At 38.5% G+C, this 19,522-nt stretch overlaps 1 protein-coding gene across 1 annotated transcript in view; it reads right to left on the bottom strand.

Moving 5' to 3' along the window:
- LOC140239564 (uncharacterized) overlaps window positions 1–19,522 on the bottom strand; it is a 59,905-nt gene that overhangs the window by 4,073 nt on the left and 36,310 nt on the right. The window contains exons 2-7 of the mRNA XM_072319396.1: window positions 7,566–7,773; window positions 6,507–6,536; window positions 3,964–4,186; window positions 2,720–2,776; window positions 1,828–2,109; window positions 199–318 (exon numbers count right to left, since the gene is read on the bottom strand). Of these exons, the coding sequence (XP_072175497.1) occupies window positions 199–318; window positions 1,828–2,109; window positions 2,720–2,776; window positions 3,964–4,186; window positions 6,507–6,536; window positions 7,566–7,756 (903 nt within the window). The 5' untranslated portion in view covers window positions 7,757–7,773. The remainder of the gene's footprint in view (window positions 1–198; window positions 319–1,827; window positions 2,110–2,719; window positions 2,777–3,963; window positions 4,187–6,506; window positions 6,537–7,565; window positions 7,774–19,522) is intronic.

Raw genomic sequence — 19,522 nt, 5'->3', positions numbered from 1 at the left:
TACCTACATCTTGCAGAAAACCCAATTAAATCCGTTCAGTGGTCACAGACATGACAGAGAAATACGAATCTTGGTAAAGAATGCGATGGGTTTATTTCTTTCCCCAAGGTGGATACTCTTGCCATTCATGTAAAAATAGCGTTACACTCAAACAATATAGGACGTGGTAAAGCAAGGCTACGTGACAGGTGAACTTACCTTCATGTGGACACTGGAGCTACACATGACCTTTGAACTGTGGAGGGCTGCGACGAAGGAGATCAGGATTTCGAAAAAGGCGATGATAGCGAGAATCACGGCTATTGCCATGTTTAATCCCTAATGCGGGAGACAAGAAAAGAATATAATGTGATATTAATGTTGTTGTTTTGTAGTTGTTGTTTTTTGTTTTGTTTACATCAGAACTAAAAAAGCGTTAGTAGCCGAATCGCACCTCATGTGCTTCAGTTCTGTATGCTCTATGTTATACGTATGCGATAACTGTAATATGCACAAAAAAACTTGGAAGAATGAGGAGGTGATAGGTTGCTTTTTGTTTGTTTTTTTGTTTTGTAGCTTTCCATGGCAGTTTTCTCGATCCTCTTCGGAAGATGGAGGACTTACTCCAACTTAAAATCCTCATGTCATAGCGCTTATCGAGTTCTCAGAATTGCAGCAACAGCGCTTGCAACGAATGGGCAAAGGCGGTAAAGACGATAATGTAGATTACTAAAACAACAAGAAGAAAGATCAATAAACATATAGAGGATGGCAAATTAAGAAAACAAAGGGGAAAAAACAACAACACATGAATGGCGAAGAAAATTACATGTTAGAAGAGCGTCCTGATGCTCAAAGCGCTTTTCTTACGTTATTTGCCACTGTAACTGGAATGAAATCCGTACCCTACGCACAGTTCACCTTTTCTTTGTACGTTATGTCTAAATAACAAGCTAATTATACAGGGTATACATGCAATTAAAGAAGACCTGAGAACAACCCTAGTCCAATTTTTGGCCAAAATCAGTTTGACATGGGAAATTGTAGCTTATGCATGGACTCATCTTGTGTATAAATGATAAATCCTAATTACCCCCGGAAGTGCCTGAAATGAATGAGTTAATGAAGGACTTGGGTCATTCTTATATTCATATTATAGCGCCCTCTCTCATCCTTCCCTCATCTCTATAGCAGAATATTATGTATATGAATGAAAGAACGACCCAAGTCCACAACACAAAATGGCCTCTCCACAATTAATGTAAATGGTAATTGTCATAATAATATATGTTCTAATTTGTATATACAATGTTGCCTGCCCATCACAGTTAAATAGAATATTATTGGACAAATAAAAAAGATATGAAGGTTTTTTTTTAGTTTACTCGAAATGGTCTTCCATGGACTTGGGTCGTTCTTATATTCATATACTCAAATGCAACTATAATCAATATTATACATTCGGTTCCTACCCAATTCCCATTTTTCAAAATAATTGACTAGTAGAAGAACTCCAACTCCTTCTGGCTAATATAAAATGGCAGTGCACGATGCACTCGTCCGTCACACTTCTCACAACCTCATAAAATAAAACAGTAATTATTATGATGCAGTGGCAATAAACAAAAAGATGATTAGAAAAAGGTACCAATAATGCTGACAATATTTTACATGAGTACAACAGTAATGGTGACGATAAATGATGACCGAATCAAGATTTACGAGGTATATAAGGCAAAAAAAAAGTCATCAGTCGCGAAAGAAGCATAATTCAGGTTGTGCTCTTAGTCACCTAACCTGAGTAGCATGAAAGTCCCACACAAAGTTTTAATCGTAACTGGCTCTTACGTAATTCTGACATTCACTAGAGGTGCCAGTGTCCGGTATCGTGGTTGTAACGTTATCATCCGATGCTATCGTCGTCATCATAGCATTCGATGACATCTCCGTCATATTCGACGACATGGTTGTCATCATATCTGAGGTCGTTGTCATCTTCGTTGTCGTCGTTGCAGTCGACGTTGTCGAGCGGCAGTTCTTCTCGAGGCTCATCGAAGACCGGACCTCAAGCCCGAACATCATACACGACATCAGACAAGCGAATATGGAGACAATCATGTAGAGAAATACCTGACGAGGGAGATGAAACATACTTCAAGGTTTCAAGTTCTTCATAATTATATTTGCTCTTTTCTTAACATAATTAGACATGAATTTTAGATTCTCTCTACTGATCTTTGAGACTTATCATTGCCCTAGTATACACTACACTGACGAAGGCCCGAGGCGGGTTAAAAATCTTGTGAATAAAAACCTTCAGGTTGGAACTACAGATGGCATATTCGAGCCTCCTTCTTCTTTATATATATATATATATATATATATATATATATATATATATACCTTGAAATATATACATTTGAATTTTATGTCATTATATCTCTTGTCTGATTACAATATCACATACCGGTATAACAGAACAGTTCTCTTGATTTGACCAGGTCTGTCAGTGTCCAATTCGTAATATTTTTTTTTCCAAAGCAAGCCTCCGATGATCCGCAGTGACACCAGTGGACGTTGGGTTACCATTCCGATATTTTACCATTAATTTTTGTTCCATGTATGCCCATTTATTGATAGGCAACCTACTTACAGTGATCGGATATGTAGAATGCCCTGATACCAAGGAGAGGGGGGAGGGGAGGTGTAGAATGTTGCATTCCACATGATTATAACTTACCGCACACGTGTTTCTAGTGTAAGACCACGCTCCAAAGATTCCGCATAGGATGCATAGCTGTAGGTTGAGTTAAGTGGGATTTAGTGTTAAAAAAAAAGGATAAAATTACAGACCATTTTTTTTTCTCTGATATTCAATATCTCCTGGTGTACTTTCTCGAGAAGAGAATTAATCGTTTCTGGCATTTTACTGCTCTATCATTATACAAAAATCTAAACTATTCTGCGGGATTTCTGTTACTACTTTTTTTCACCAATTACTTTAATAACAGCATGGATTGTAAAACATGAATAAACCACTTTCTAGACTTCGAAAGAAACATTATTCACTAAAGAAATTTCACCATGATTTTATCAGCTGCCTCAATCATTAAGCGATATTACCAGAGACTCCAACCCAAAGCACCTTCTGATCTGGAGATTCTCCCGCCTGAAACCCCTAGCAAACGGGAGACTCCAACTTGATGTGTGCGAAGCGCGAAGTTCCTAGGGTTCTAGATGCTCTCTTGTGCTATCTAAGGCTTATTTTTTCAACATACGATAGAAATAAGTAAGAAATCCCTTCCAACGGGAGACAAAGAGCCAGGGCGGGAGAAATTAGATCTCACACGGGAGAACGGGAGATTTTGCAAAAATGGGTTTTCGGCGGGAGATCTCCCGTCGAAAACGGGAGAGTTGGAGTCTCTGTATTACAGTAAGTCAAAGGCGCCCTCTATCGGAGACCTGCCGATAGCTGCAGCTGATTTTCACGTATTTTTGCTAACAATGATTAATGTTACCACCAATGACCACAGCAACATTAAAAATGACGGCAATGATGGTAATGATTGACAGCGATTACATTAGATTACATTATCAGTAACACATATTCCTTTCCGTATGGTATGACAATAATTCTTGAAAGAAAGATATTACTAGCATTCAGAGGGGTGAAGGTTCAGGTGCGAGTTTTCTTCACTTTGTCTCTCTCTACAATAATTCTTATTTTGAAAACAAGAATAAGATCAGAAGAGAAAGAAGAAGACATACACATTGGATTTATGAAAGAGTAATATGACGATACAGAGAGTGATAACTGTCGTTAAATTATTCAAGCATCGTATTTTGTGTATTGTATCCATGCTACATCCGATTACGGGCGACACCGAGACTAAATGAACTTTCCAAGAATTCGTGCGTCCATACAGGATTTAATATCCTGGCGAAATTTACTATCAAAACGAACAAGTCTTTAGTGACACGCACCGCAACCGACGGCCACACGTAGAGCGCGTCGACAATGTCCGATGAGTCGGATCGGAAGTAGAATTGCAGCGCCCCCAACGTCACAGCTTCCAGGGAAAGAACGAGTTGGAGGATGCCCGTGATAAGGCCGACCCGGGGGTTGAACCCGTCCAGCTTGCCGTAGCCTGGCTGCTGGATCACGCCGAGTCCCAAGCGGTACTTTTTCACTTTCTTGACTTTCTTTCTGCGATTTTACAATCAGAGATCGAACGTGAGAAACAACATAAAAATAGGCTCAAGTAGATTAAATGAACAGGAAAGCACGAAAATCTATTTTGATGTCTGTCAGAATAGTACGCATATGAATATTAGCCCATTACCTCCGAGATGAAAAATACGTCTTAGATTTGAGTGCCCCTCCCCAAATTTTGGCCCTTTCCAGGAACAACAACAACAACAAACAAACAAACAACAACAACAACAACAGCAACAACAACAACGTTAACATACGAACCAACGAACAAACAAGCTCTGAACAAACTAAAAAACAAAAGACAAAAATCACAAGTGGCTTCTCGCTTGATCCAACCATGAGCATTACCCGTAACATCCCTTGCCCCAAATACCAAAATGTTATCCCGTCTTGTTCTGTTTTCTCTTCGTCCGATTACACTAGAGTGTTAGATCTCAGTCTTAGGCCCTATTTGATGTTACAAAGACAAGTAGTAGATTTCACCATAAAATTCAGTCCTACATCATACTAAATATTGATTTTATTGAGAAAACTAAACTCCACAAGTTCCAGCTAAATATGAAGTAAAAATTTGAAGGCAAGGGAATACAAATGACTGTTTCATGTTTCCAGTATAAGGAGTAACTTTGATATAGCAGTCACATTATATAGTATGTTAATGGCATGAGATGATGATGCCATAGCTCAATAAGAATCCCAATGATTTACACACACGCGCTCAAAATGACCACATTTGTTGTTTTTTTTCTAAAATGAAACTAAGAATATCTCGTATCCTTTACATAAAGCATTTTGTTGCGTTGCAATACACCAAAACTCTCTCAGCTAAAGCCCAATTTCGATAAAAAGTCGAACATTCGGACCGTCTGTTGATTAAAGTGAATTTGTACGTAACGTGGATTGTACTGCAAGTTTGAAATCAATTTCAAACCAACTTCAGCAATGGTATAATTGATGAGCATAGAGGACAGCAGATACTAAGTATGACAGTGAAATAGTAATCTTTATGGAGATTTAAAATGTGATAACAATGAAGGATAACGGAATGATAAATAGTATAATACCGAAGTCAGGTATTGAAAGCATGTACGTCTGAACAAGAAATCATGGAAATGTTGCGAAATAATACAATGAGTAAAGAACGCAGCAATCACACTGAAAATCGAAATAACGAAAGCATTAATGGCATAAATAACACTCAAAACGGGGATTATTCAATGATAACGATATCTCAGTAACAGTAATTTCAGAAATTCAACAATAAACAGATATGTTGCATGGTCACCCTCGATTACTGTGGTGGAAATTACAAAATATAATTATTAGCAGCGGCAGCAGTGATATCAGCAGAGTTATAAATAGCATCAGGAATAGCCAGATTTATCATAATCAAAGTTGAAGCAGCAATAACAGACGGTTTCGTGTCAATTAACACGACACATACAGATTAAAAAAACACACCAATAATTAGCAAGAGCAAGAGAAGAGAAATTTGTCGATCTAATGAGCCCAAGAGTGTCATTGCTAACGGTCAACCTGAAAATTGCGATACTCCCATGCATGCATTCCATTCTGAGTTTGCATTACGCACAGGAGAGTTGTAGCAGGTTGTCGTGGTGATGGTAATGGTGATGATGGTGGTGATGGTGGTGGCGGGGTGGTGGTGGTGGGGTGGTGGTGATGGTGATGGTGGTGGTGATGGTGATGGTGATGGTGGTGGTGGTGATGGTGATGGTGATGGTGATGGTGGTGGTGGTAGTGGTGATGGTAATGGTGATAGTGATGGTGATGGTGGTGGTGGTGGTGGTGATGGTGGTGATGGTGGTGGTGATGGTGGTGGTGATGGTGGTAGTGGTGATGGTAATGATAATAGTGATGGTGGTGGTGGTGGTGATGGCGGTGGGGGAGGGGGGGGGGGACAACCAATGGATGTAGAATCATCATGGAGATGAACATTTAAAAGGAAAGTGACAGAGAAAAAAATGTATGGAAAAACAACAGAAACGGGACGGTCAAGGAAGAGCATCCATAAAAATGCTGTTTACTGTAGATAACCATAATAGTTACAGGAGAAATGTTAAGTATAAAATGAATCTAATACGGTTCATACTATTGTTCATGTCTTGTTGTTATTTATTGCACTAGGCTGTTCAAGTCTGAGAGAAAATAGGGAAAAGGACTAGGATTTATCACATTTACTTTTGAGGATAAAAACCATCATGCCATGGAAAACCGAAAAAAAATAAGCAAAACAAAGCACAACAAAACACCACATTCGAAATCATCAAAAATCAAAAGCACGAATACTTACTTGGGAGCCAGAATTTTACACGGCTTTTGGCTTGAGAGTGAATTTAAACAGTGGTTAAAGAAAGTGTCTTGAACGTATACATGAGCAGGAAGCACGTTCAAATATTGGTGAGATTTACACAACCGCAAGAACTGTACATATTTTTGTTGGGGATTCTTCATGCAATAAGACAATGGGGTGCTTTCCTACAATTTTTGTGTTTGTACTTTCAGAACAGGTATAAACGATGAAAGTGAATGCAAAGAAACCAAACGGCTTTTTAGAGTGTGATGAGTATTCTTCTAACATGTGTAAATGACTCAAGCGCCATGTCGTTCTTTTCTCATGTTCATTGTCATTAACTGCAGATATCACGGTATCTTCAGCTGGTTAAGTGATTTATTAACTCTTAAAAGGAGCAGCATTTTATATAATTTGATTTAATGCAAGCACGACAGCGCTTTATAGTCATTAAGTACTACAAGCACGCAACCCAAGAATCGCTTCATTTCTAGCCCCCTTGCAGTTATCGTGAACGTCTTATGCATCGCTTATCCCTGCTGGGAAGAACACAGTGTCCCAGTGTGCGAAACACAGTGTAAACACAATGTGAATACAATGTGAACACAGTGTGAAATTTCTTCACACTGATAAACTCGAGCGTTTCAACAGTGTGACTCAGAACATTACCATTTTGAACATTCTGTGAAAACCAAACCACAGTGTGAAATCATCTCCACACTGTTAAATTCCAGCGTTTTCACATAGTCGACTATGTGACCACACTGTGAACACACTGTGGGACATTGTGTCTGACATTGATCTGATCACTTTATGACGATTACTCAGCAGTCAAAGACTCGAATGAAGTCGATTTGATTCAACGGGATTTTAGGTTACCAATCACAACAAGAGTAATATCTAACCGAGGTAGATGATGTTATGAACTTGGTTTATATAGCATCAATGCAGTCTTCATAACTACACCTGCTTGCTACTTTAATTCTTTGTAGTTTATTGCAGTCATCACCGTATGCAACATTACAAGAAAAAAAAACTCGAAAGAAATAAATCGCTTACCTCTGCGAGTTCTTTTGTCCGTTTTGCATCGCTGCACTGCCATTTTCTACAGTTCCTTTCTGCGCCGTCTTCGCCATTTTGTCGTTGCCAGGCTGCTGCGCCTCTACCTTGGTTGCAGACGACGAGTCTTTCCCGCCATTTTGCTGCTGTCCGCCCACTCCGCCGTTTGTGTTTGCGCTGGGCGTCGTCATGGTAATGCAGACTCGAACTAGGATCCGTGTTTGGTCGGGGAAATTACAAAAAAAGAGTGACAATATAGAAAGAGAATAACAAGAAAGAAAGGAATAAAGGGAGGAGGGGACAGGGAGGAAGAGGGAGAGAGAAAGGGGGGGGGGGAGGAAGAGGTATATAAGGGGGGGGGTGGCAGAAGAGATGAGATAAGAGGCAGATAACGAGGAAAATAATAACAGTCAGATTTCATGATCGTTTTACCTTGCATTGTTAATAGCTCTATAGCTCTGAAATAATCTCCAGAGGCAATAAAGCAAAGGGCAATCAAATGCAATCCCTCCATGTACGTCACGAGTTTCACATGTACATCACCGTCGCTTTGTATGATATGCGCCGATCCTATAAATACACAAATATAACATTGGCCTGGCTGTATCTATTTCCATTCCATCGAGTCTTCATTGTTAAGTTACCAGTGCTGGGCTGTTCAACAACCACGCAACATGATGAAATGCCTTGGACAGCGTCATTATGGCGAGACATTATAAGAAATTAGTATCCACTTAGCCTGTTTGTAAATGCTGTGGTCACTAATGTTTCTTTTATGGTACAACGGGTGAATGAGGAAAGAAAGTGGTGAATACGGAATATAATAGTGTGAGATGAGCGTGCTTTTTTAATGTGAGATTCCTTGATTACTACGATTACATTTATCTTCATTGTCGTCAATGTCTATGCATAATTTTCTGTTTAAAAGCGGTGTAATACATGTCAAAATTGCCCGACGATCCATAAAATCCAATGCCGTAATCATGATTGTGATCTACGTCTACAAGGTTTGATTGAATACTGACAATGATGAAGGGGTTCATTCGGGTTCAGGTTGACCCAGTCAATAAACAATTTAACATGGAAGCTCAATGCTGCAGTGATTATTATAGAGGTATATATGTCTAGAATATTTTTTCAATGCAGCTTATAAAAAATGCACATACGCACAAGCATGCAAACACACACACATATATCTCAAATGAAATGTAAGATAACGCATGCATACACACGATACACAGGCGAACATCATGAACATACAGAAAAAATTACCAAATTTCAGTGTTCTGTATGGTTATAGCAGTGGGTTAGATGATATGATACGTATGAGAGCAAAACATCCTTTCTATTAAAGGCGAAGTTATTAGGGATCTTTTCTTTTTCTGTCTTAAAAAAAAAAATAAATTGACAATCCCTGTACCATCGAGTACCGTACTACTGATGAATAATTTGAGAATATACGTAAAAGGCACGGAAGATATGACTCACCATGAAATTATTTGAAGGCACCCATTTTTCGTCTTTTCATATTGAATTATTTGAGGGATTAAGAGTTGTGAGGTTGATAAAATTTCTGAGAGTGATAACACATCTTTAAACTTGTTATGGATATAATTATGTCCTCCATTTACTACTTGACGCATTTTTCTTTAATAAACTTGTGATATAGCGGGTCATTTATTGATAGACTATTAGAGCTATGAAGGTAAGCAGGTATGTTAGAGTGGTAAAAGTTCTTTAAACTTAATCTTGAAGTTTTGTCCTCATTTTACTACCTGGCATGCCTGGTATGACTTTAAGATGCCAAGTTTTTGACTTGTGTTGCCAAACTGTGTGAGCAATACCTATATGATATAGGTATCAATGACATTTTTAAGAGGGGTACGTCTTTTATCTTTCTTGGCTTTTTTTTTTGGGGGGGGGGCCATCCTTTTGCTACTCAAGTCATTTGAGTCTCATCTGGGCTGTGTCTGTCGTAAAAAATAGGAACTTTTTTTTTAACTTCAAATTTTATTGTTTTGTTTCTATAAGGACATTTCCATCTGTACAAAAACAACTCATAAAAAAAACACAAACGAGAATTGTTACTATATGGAGTATCTTTTATGCTCTTTATGGGTGTCTAATGGTCACATAAATTGTCCAACGTAAAGTAGTATAGAGGTGGTGGTTGTGATAATGATTGCGGTATATGTGCGTGTGTGCGTAGGGGGGGGGGCAAGAATGGGCTTCAATAGGACACTGAACTCGGGTAAAATGAACTCATGTAATCGTGTATGTGCTGAAAGTCGAGGTTCAAAGCTCAGTCGGTGGTTATGTATCATCTGCCTTTCATTTAAAAAAAAATTTGTAACATCAAATTTTTATTCTCTCTTGCTTAAATACTGATCACCTAATATTTTCACAATTTCATCCAGCAGTGTGTGATACGATGTGTGTTCTGTTTTATTGCGCATGTGTTAATGCAATTCATTGATTGTGCCTATAATTTGCAACTTATGCTCTCTAAAGGATTTTTCACCCACAAGGCTTCTGCGGCGTTTTGTTAAGTTCTCTGTTTATCTGACATAACACATCGACTCTAAAAGTACAGTATTGGTGGAGATGACAATTAGGCTTAAACTTTTTTTTTTCCGAGATACCAAGAAAACACTTATGAAATAGTATAGAGCATACCATTCTAAGAGGAATTCAAAGGGTATTTGATAAAAATTGGGATTGGAATAGCTGAAACATCAAAAAAACAAAGTAAAACAAAACGATCGTAATAAAATGTGGGTTCCACACATTATTAGGATTCCCTGTTTTGGATATCTCGGTCATTTAAAAACCAATTTTCATCAAATAAACATTAAATCCCTCTTGGAATTACATGCTCTTTCATATTTCACAAGAGGTTTCTCACTATCTCACCAAAAAATGATAAAAACCTGAAGTTTAGGCTCAACCAAAACTAAACGGCCCCTTTAAAGAAAGGCTTAATTTCAGATTGTGAGGTAGAGCTGGTAAAGTGTATTGTCTGCGTTGTATCTGCTTTTATCATTATTTTTTTTTTACAATAAAGTGGAAATAAACAAACGAAACGAAGCGAAGATAATTCCCAGGGATCGGGCTCGGGCTCGGGCTCGGGCTCGGGCTCAGACCAAAAGCCAAACATTCCTAAAGTAAAACTATAAGATCAACTCGGTTTGGGTTTTTTTTCTGGTAATTTCTAACTGGGGGCTTCAAGTACGCCTATAGCAAGAGACAATTATTTATGCACTGATATAGGGCCTATAGCAACGCACCTGGCTTATCGCATAACCCCGAAACCCCCACCCCCAGTTATGGCCGCCATAAGTTACAGTGCTCTGAAGTCGGGAGCAATGTTGTGTGCTATCATGCCGTCCCCTCCTGTAGAGAGTAAAACAAATCCCGCTCTCTGATATCATTGGATATGGCATCTAGAGAAGATTATCGAAGTCATGTGTATTGGTAAAGCTTTTTTAAAATGTTGGTAGTGTTACAAATCATTCACGCACTATTTCTACATTAAAGAGAGGGATTTATGGACAAGGTTACCATGGCAACGAATGCATAATGGATTACCGAGGTCTGTTCCATTGTTTGACTCTCTTTATAGGCAAATCGCAGCAGGAGATTGGTTTGCGAGATCTCGACCGACCGCATGCTGTTGTTAGTCCATAGTAAACAAAACTCTGTTACGATGTATCTATCTCTGTATCAATCTTTCTTGTGTGTGTGTGTGTGTTTGCGCTCGCGCGCCCCTGTGTGTATTAAAGGAAAGGATAGGTAATTACATATGGGCGGAGTGTTTTCTTTTTGTTTGTTTGTTTGTTTGTTTGTTGTTGTTTTTTGGGGGATATAGTTCATAGTAAAACAGTATAATATTATGGTTAGTAAGGATATTAGGTTACCTAGGGAAAACTGTTTTAGGGGATGGGATTTATATTTTAGATATAATATACTTCCATTCTATTTTCTTCGGTAATTGCTGTACTATCGCAATTTTATTTGTTATATTGAAACATGAAAATGTATGGTTATTTCAGTTATCATTAAAATAATTATCATCTTATGTATGTACAGTAATGTGTTGTGCAATAAAAAAGTGAATTAATGTTTCTTGTATTATTTGATTGGAAGTGAGTAAATATCATTTGAAATAAAAAGTAGGGCTATGTATGTGTGCTAGTGTGTTCCTACATAAACCAGGGTGTTTCACTTACGTATAATCATTCTCTTTTTTGTTTCTTTTTTCAAAAAACAAATAATGCTCAGCTGTAGGCTGTCGTGTAATTTCAAACGCTCTCGTAAATCTAATCTCAAATTTAAGAGAGCAGCTGGTGACGATTGAGGGATAAAGCCAAGGGTATTCGGGCGAAAGTTAAGAGTACTAAAAACGATCTCATATCCTCCGGCATTGTGCTTTTCCTGTCTCTAATTACCAATTATTCCCCTGCACTCACAACGGCATGTTCATTCACCACTTTTATGAGTGAATAAGGTAGAGCTTCGGTTTTATTTTATATGGGAACAATAAACACATACACACAAACATACATACACACACAAAGGCTTTGTAACTTTTTCAAACAGAAATAACATAAACATGTTAAAAAGACCGATTTCTTTTTACATCACTGAACAAACCATGCCATGACGGAAAACAGGCTTACTGTATAATACTGTATAAATACTGTGACATAGGCCTACATACTTGTAGGTTTTTTTTATATATTTTTTTTGTTTATTTTTATGAATCTACATAGGAATCATTGTTTGTATTCGTTTTATTGTGCACACGATGGTAATATCGAACGAAATTTGCATAAAGGATATAAAAAATGGTGCTCTTACCGGTCTTGTCACCACAAGAGAAAACAGGAAAACACCCAAGATTACGTTGACTATACATTTCAACTATAGTTTCACGTTCCATCATAATTTCTTTCTTTCTTTCTTTCTTTCTCTCTCTCTTTGGTTTTATTTGTACGCGATCACTATCCTAAATCAGCAATGTCTATTTCAACTATAAATTTACATAACGAAAAATCATGAACACAAATGAGATGAGCATTAAAAGCACGATCAATGTGTTATGTGTTTCTTTCTCTCATAAGTTTCAGTTGTATATTCTTATACTCACATATACGTATATACATGTAATACATTACATGAGCAGAGATTATCAAGTGTATACAATTATGTATTCATGTAATTGCATACATTTAAGAATGCAATCATGCTCATTACGTTCCATCGCTATTACTTTCCTCATAAGTATCAGCAGTATCCGCATTTTGTGTTTGGAATAAGTCAGTGAAATTAGGTTTGAAATCAGCACAGGGCCCTACATAAATTATCATGCGTACACGCAGGCGTAGACCTCCAAAGTATGCTCTAGCATGCAAGCTGCCGCTTTCCACGCAAAATCTGATAATATATCACCTGTCAATTTACAAACAATCATCGCCTCGTATATACATTTCGTAGACCGATCACCGCCGCCATAAATTTTTCGGCCGATCGAATGGCGTATCGTCGATACGTTGTTTGCTCAGCATATACGGGTCTTCCGTTGCTCTCTCTCTCGAAGAGTACGTGTCGGGCGACGCTACCTGAGCGGTTATGTGCAACGTTTGATCACGCCACAATCGCTTCTGCAGTCGCCAAAGGGAAAATGAAAGGAAAAAAAAAATCTCAGTTTCTCTGCGGTCTCCAAAGGGAAAATTAAAGAAAAAAAAATCGTGGGTACTCTGTCATAATAAACTGTCTAAATTCACTCGTGAACTCAAGAAAATGAATGCATTTATAGAGCTGCGTTCATTTGTATCTCTTCAATTTAAACTTATTACATCTCTAACAGAACGATATAGGTTACCTCCACACTCATGTCATGCTTAGTTAGACGAGGAATGTTTTCAAGATGACAGCGAAGATATTACCAAATGAACGGTAACATAAAACACTGTAAGAGACAAAATGACCTATAAAGAATATTGTACTTTGGATAAAAAATACCCTCTAGTGACTGGTTGAATGAGTTTCACGTGATTATCGGTATTTTCAGCTATGCCAGAATTACACCATGGCATACTATTTGCAATATGACGTCACTCTTTATGACGACATTTTCCAAATACTGTAGTATACACTATTTGTGATTGATGCCACAAAACAATTGTGACATCACAAAACAATTCTGATATCGCGCACTTCTTCGTTTCTTCACTCTGTGAAATGCAACAATTTCTAACAAAGCTACTGTGACATCACAAAACAGTGACATCGCGCATTGCTTCATCGTACCGTCAACTTGTCATGCATGTGATGTGTAACAATTTCTAACAAAACAATAATCATTGTGAATCACAAAGCAATTCTGACATCGCGCGCTGCTTCGTATGGTCAGTGTAGGATCCCTCCACACCATCGCATCCACCACACAAGTTCTCACCTTACAGTTCCCCTTCTGATGTTAAGATTTTTGACCCAAAATATTTTAAAACAAATACTCTGCCTCGAAGCATCCAAGACAGTGTACTATTACTTCGGGGACGCGCCCCACAGTGAATAGTACTATTTTGGAGTCACCTCCTGCCCATAGTTTTAACCAGAATTTCTCAAGGCAAAGTATATTTGTATGATATTTGATTTCCGGTGCGTGCACACACACACACACACACACACACACACACACACACACTCACACACACACACACACACATCTACATTTGTGTTAAAAACAACAAAATTGCGCTAATGTCTCCACGTCATAATAACATACACAATACCTATTGACATCGCATGCCAGAGACCCCCCATCGATCGATCATGATGGCAAGGGCCGGTTGTCACGTGATCAATCTGGTTGCATATCTTAAAAGCAGAGGAATCTCTAGATTCTGATCCGATGGTATTGTAACGGTATTTGATCGTGACCATGTACCAATTTGGGGTGGCGATCTTAAAAGATTTGTCCTATCTGCCACCAACAGTAACAAGGCTAGATCTCCGTAATGGTAGCTCAATCAATCAAATCTCATCAACTATCACTCATTCGAAGGTAATGCTGCCACCAGGTTTGTTCAGGTAAACCACGCCTTGCCAACAACATAACTTCCTTATTTGTCAGCAGAACTACAGAGAGAGAGGGAGATTAACTAGAATCTATTCATAACAAACACTGACCAATCAGAAAGCTCCTTTTGTAAGTGCCTAATCGACCCTGAATGCCACTATCACACTGTATGTGCTATTGGTTGAAAGTGCGTACATGCAAATGAGCTAACTGACTTGACCGCCAAACAGTCCTACTAAGCCATTACTACTAGCACTCGAATACAGTGAGTCTCGTAATTTTGCACTAAAATCTCCTGTTTCAACAAGACTTCTATGCCAAGTTTCTAACAATCTCATCATTCAAGCATTCAGCATAATATAGGTGAGTTGATAATTCGATATTTAGTGTCTTTGTGCATAATCGTGACTGTCAGAATAGCTAGTGTTGATATTTAAATACCACGAGTCAGCTGTGCACGTTTCAGTCATTGCACCACAACACTCCATACAGCGACAATTTCTCCACACGTGTTTCCAGCACACACACAGTCAGACTGGCATGCTAAGCATTCACAACCACTCTCGAGCGTAAGGTCAACAGGCCTAACTGTCATGTACATTTCACTTGTAAATTGCGGCACCCACATTCTGGCATTCCTACAGTGTATCCTAACTACTAGTAATCCCTTCTCTCTCAGTCACAAAGTTCCTATCAAACTGATTACTTAAACTGGCTCGAGCGTCGATGACGGGTTCGTTTGTCCACAGTATATGGACACGGTCGTGGGATGATGGTCTTATTCTACTGCTACTCTTAGATTACTTCACACATCACAACTGCAACCACAGATCACTAAACAGACTTTCAGTCATTCGTCACACAACACTTGACTTTCTTTGTAACTAGTCTGTTCAAGCAGGAATTGAATTCACAACAACACTGAACGTTTAATTCCAAACTTCTATGTACATTGTCGCAAAGTGTGGTTACATATAATACTCTGACGGTCTGTACACTTTACAGTATTGTACAGTTCAAACATTTACACACGGATTGTTTCCATTTTAGAAAATCTAGTATTGATACTTATACTCTGTGCCCCAATTCTTATATTATTACCTTTTTAGGAGAAGTATGAGTGCGTTTCTTTACTTACATATTCATACTAACTTAATACTAGACCACTTTTCTAATAAAGTGCTATTATTACTAACGTTACACTCTGTGTGAACTTAGATTCTATCAATTTTTGGTTATACTTATAGTGTCTTTAACTGAAATTGAATTACCGGTCCTCCATTCTAGATGTTACTTAGCTCTGTTCCTGGCATTTGTCTCCAAATCTAGACTGCAAGCAGTCTTCCTTGGTTTTCTCCTTTATAAAGCACGGCTCAATAAAATACGCAAACAACAAGAATAAATAACACGCGTCTTTCTACTAGTCTCATGACACTATCCGGATCTCACCCCGCCGGGATTTTAACCAGCACACACACCACAGATACATTTCTAGGCCCTGTCAACAGTTCCTTGCAAGTTCTGCACTCACTCTGTCGGTGTCAGACCCTGCAACCTAGGTATCTCACTACCCGGTACTCGGTGATAGCATAGACATCAAGTGGGTCACACTCCTACCTATCACTGGTGGGACACAAACACCGCTTTCAATAACCATCTTCTGACACTAAATCAGCACTTCGACCGTTACTGTGCACTAGTCAGGCCTGCCCTAGGCACACTCGATTATGACACTTGTTAAATTTATTAAAAGTAATGAGTGAAAGGACAGAAACACAAGGAGGGAAAAGGGGGGGGGGGGGAAGAGGAAAGAACAGCAGCTTGCCATGACCACATCACGCTAGGAGTAGGACATCAATTGCCAGATTGCAGCTAAGCCCTTGTAGTTTCAGCATCATCGAGACTCAACCTTCAGCTAAAGCATCAAACTTGTCTTTCATCTCGAACCCAGTCTCTGACACTGCAAACATCACAACTGCTGGTTTGGCATGGTAACACGTCACTCATCAAGCTGTAGAATCTGCCGTCAGTCTTTCGCCTCATCAGGGAATGAAAGGGAAAGGGGGGGGGGGGGGGGAAGGGGAAGGGGAATCTGCCCAACACTCATCACAACCTACACTTATATCTGTGTAACCTATTCGGTATTCAAATGCAAAGAGCACTAACGTTACTATGGTACCACCTCATGTCTTCATAAGATGTTAAACTACAATCCACTGCACATCACATTATCATCATAAAATATTCTAAGTTCACACTTCCCTTGAAAAGTTTCTAAGTGCTGACACTGTCAAAAATTTCTAAGTCACACTTCTCTTAAAAATTTCTAAGTGCTGACACTGTCAAAAATTTCTAACTTAAAGTCACACTTTTCTTAGAATGACTAAGTGCTGACTAGTGACACCATAAAATATTCTAAGTTCACACTTCCCTTGAAAAATTTCTAAGTGCTGACACTGTCAAAAATTTCTAACTTAAAGTCACACTTTTCTTAGAATGACTAAGTGCTGACTAGTGACACCATAAAATATTCTAAGTTCACACTTCCCTTGAAAAATTTCTAAGTGCTGACACTGTCAAAAATTTCTAAGTCACACTTCTCTTAAAAATTTCTAAGTGCTGACACTGTCAAATATTTCTAAGTCACACTTCTCTTAGAATGACTAAGTGCTGACTAGTGACACCATAAAATATTCTAAGTTCACACTTCTCTTTAAAAAATTTCTAAGTGCTGACACTGTCAAATATTTCTAAGTCACACTTTTCTGAAAATGACTAAGTCTCAACAAGTGTCTCATACAAAAGCAGAACTAACAGTTAGATTCTAGACGACACTAACTAGAATCCTAACACAGTTTAAATTCCAAACACTAGTTGCCAATCTGGGTAACTTCCTAACAACGTACTGGATAACAACTTGGGTAACAACAATAATTAGACTGAGTCTATCCTAGGAGACATCGTTCATGACCCCCTATCCCAGGGTCCCAGACCCTGCATTGCATCATCGCCATCTCTCTGTTTAGCAAAGAAAAATAACATCCTCTCTTAATAAATTTGCCTAAGAGACTGTGAGCATGTAAGAAAATATTCTCAAACAATTGATACTCCATACTTGTCCCTACTCTATTGAGAAGCAGAGCTTATTTTCGCCTAAGTCAATGGGAAAGAAACCCTAAATTCGCTATCCATCTTCTTAATAAAATTGTTTCCAATTTCCCTAACTAAGAAGACCATCACAAATATTTTCTAAGTATTTGTTTATATCCTCATATCTCAGTTTATAAGTTCTAACAATACTAACAACAATTTAGGGACTTAGAGAATTTTAGACTTACGATTGCTCTAACTTTATAGCCTCAGACTTTATCAGATCACAAATGTAGCATCAACAAGACATCAAGGATGTACAGGGTCAAGATCATCAACGAAATTCTCAGCCAGGGTAAAATTTCAAGCTTCCCGGGCCCCCTTTTATACCCCTTGACCCGGAGTCCTAAAGTGCAGACAATACGCCTCTGAACGCTGATTGGCTAAAAGTTTTTACGTCACGCACAGCGGCAAATTCAATTGGGAAGTACACTGCAGCGACCATTGTTCGCCGGGGAATTAACCTGGATACAACAAAAATTACACTCTCATCTTTGGACATTACACTTCCAAAGCAAATTCTGGCTATTCACCAACTTATTTCTCTTCAGTATAAAAGGTAAGCAGTGAAATTACACATTTCTTAATGCCATTTCTCGTACGTGAATACACTCGATCTTACCTCAGTCCCACATGTACAATTCTATGTTTTCTGACTGAGCTATAATTAGCACACAGGTTTCGCCGTTGCCGGTTGATTTTAGACTTGACAGTAAAACCACATAGTCTCATTTTATACCTGTGAAAACATTAAAATGACTTAAGTTTCTTCCAAAATCCAATCTTTTCTACCAAAAAGATCTACAAGAGCCAAAACCTATGTCCTAAATTCTGAATTCGTCTGTTGACATTCTGTGATACGGTAACTACGCCATACACTGTGCAATTGTCTATATAGCCTAGCTAGCGTCTACACATTGTCATTTACGTGTGCATCCTGCTAGTCTTCTATCATCACTGTTCATTGTTTATTACACATATTCTTCAATAAAATCTTCCTTACTTTAATATTCATTTTGTGTAAAAAGCCTCAATTTCGTTGTTTTATATTTCCCAGAATTTTGTTCACATTCCAATGTTCAACGTTAACAATTTTTGAAAAAAAATTATCAAAACATTGCCTGTATCCAAAGACAATATCAACATTGCTGTTCTCATTATGTACTACATGTATTGTATTGTATTGTATTGTATTTTTATTTTATTTTATTTTATTTATTTATTTATTTTTTTTTGGGGGGGGGGGGGGGGAATAACAGCGTTTTCCTCACAGTATACACACATCCCTAACGGTGCATTCGGCGATTACGCATCAATGGCATATTTTCATTCATATCGATTTGCCTCTATTACGCTGGGGTTAAAGGGGCCGTGAAATCCAAAAATTTGAGCTCTGAGAAGGCTAAAATGTGTTTTTTCTTTAATAAACTTCCACCAGTTGTTCGTAGAAAGCTCCTGTAAGAGAGAAAATCCAATTTTTCCGCCTTGATTTTATGTATTTCCAAGTTCCTAAGCTCCGCCCCTTAAAAAAATGAAATTTCGACAAATGTGAGTCACGTGACCCTATACGTCATCTCAAGAACGAAGCTTTTCCTAGCAGACGACGCTGTTGCCGTAGCGATGTGCGAGGCACGCACCCGTACCACATACTACTAGTATAAACGTTAGTATGCAGGCGCACACGGCCTATACCCACCCGGCCCGGCGGTGTACTACCCCGCGT

This window comes from Diadema setosum, chromosome 16 (assembly GCF_964275005.1).
Source record: "Diadema setosum chromosome 16, eeDiaSeto1, whole genome shotgun sequence".
NCBI classification, from domain to species: Eukaryota; Metazoa; Echinodermata; class Echinoidea; order Diadematoida; family Diadematidae; genus Diadema; species Diadema setosum.
The sequence above is the reverse complement of the archived record's forward strand: the minus strand, read 5'-3'. Positions and strand labels throughout refer to the sequence as shown.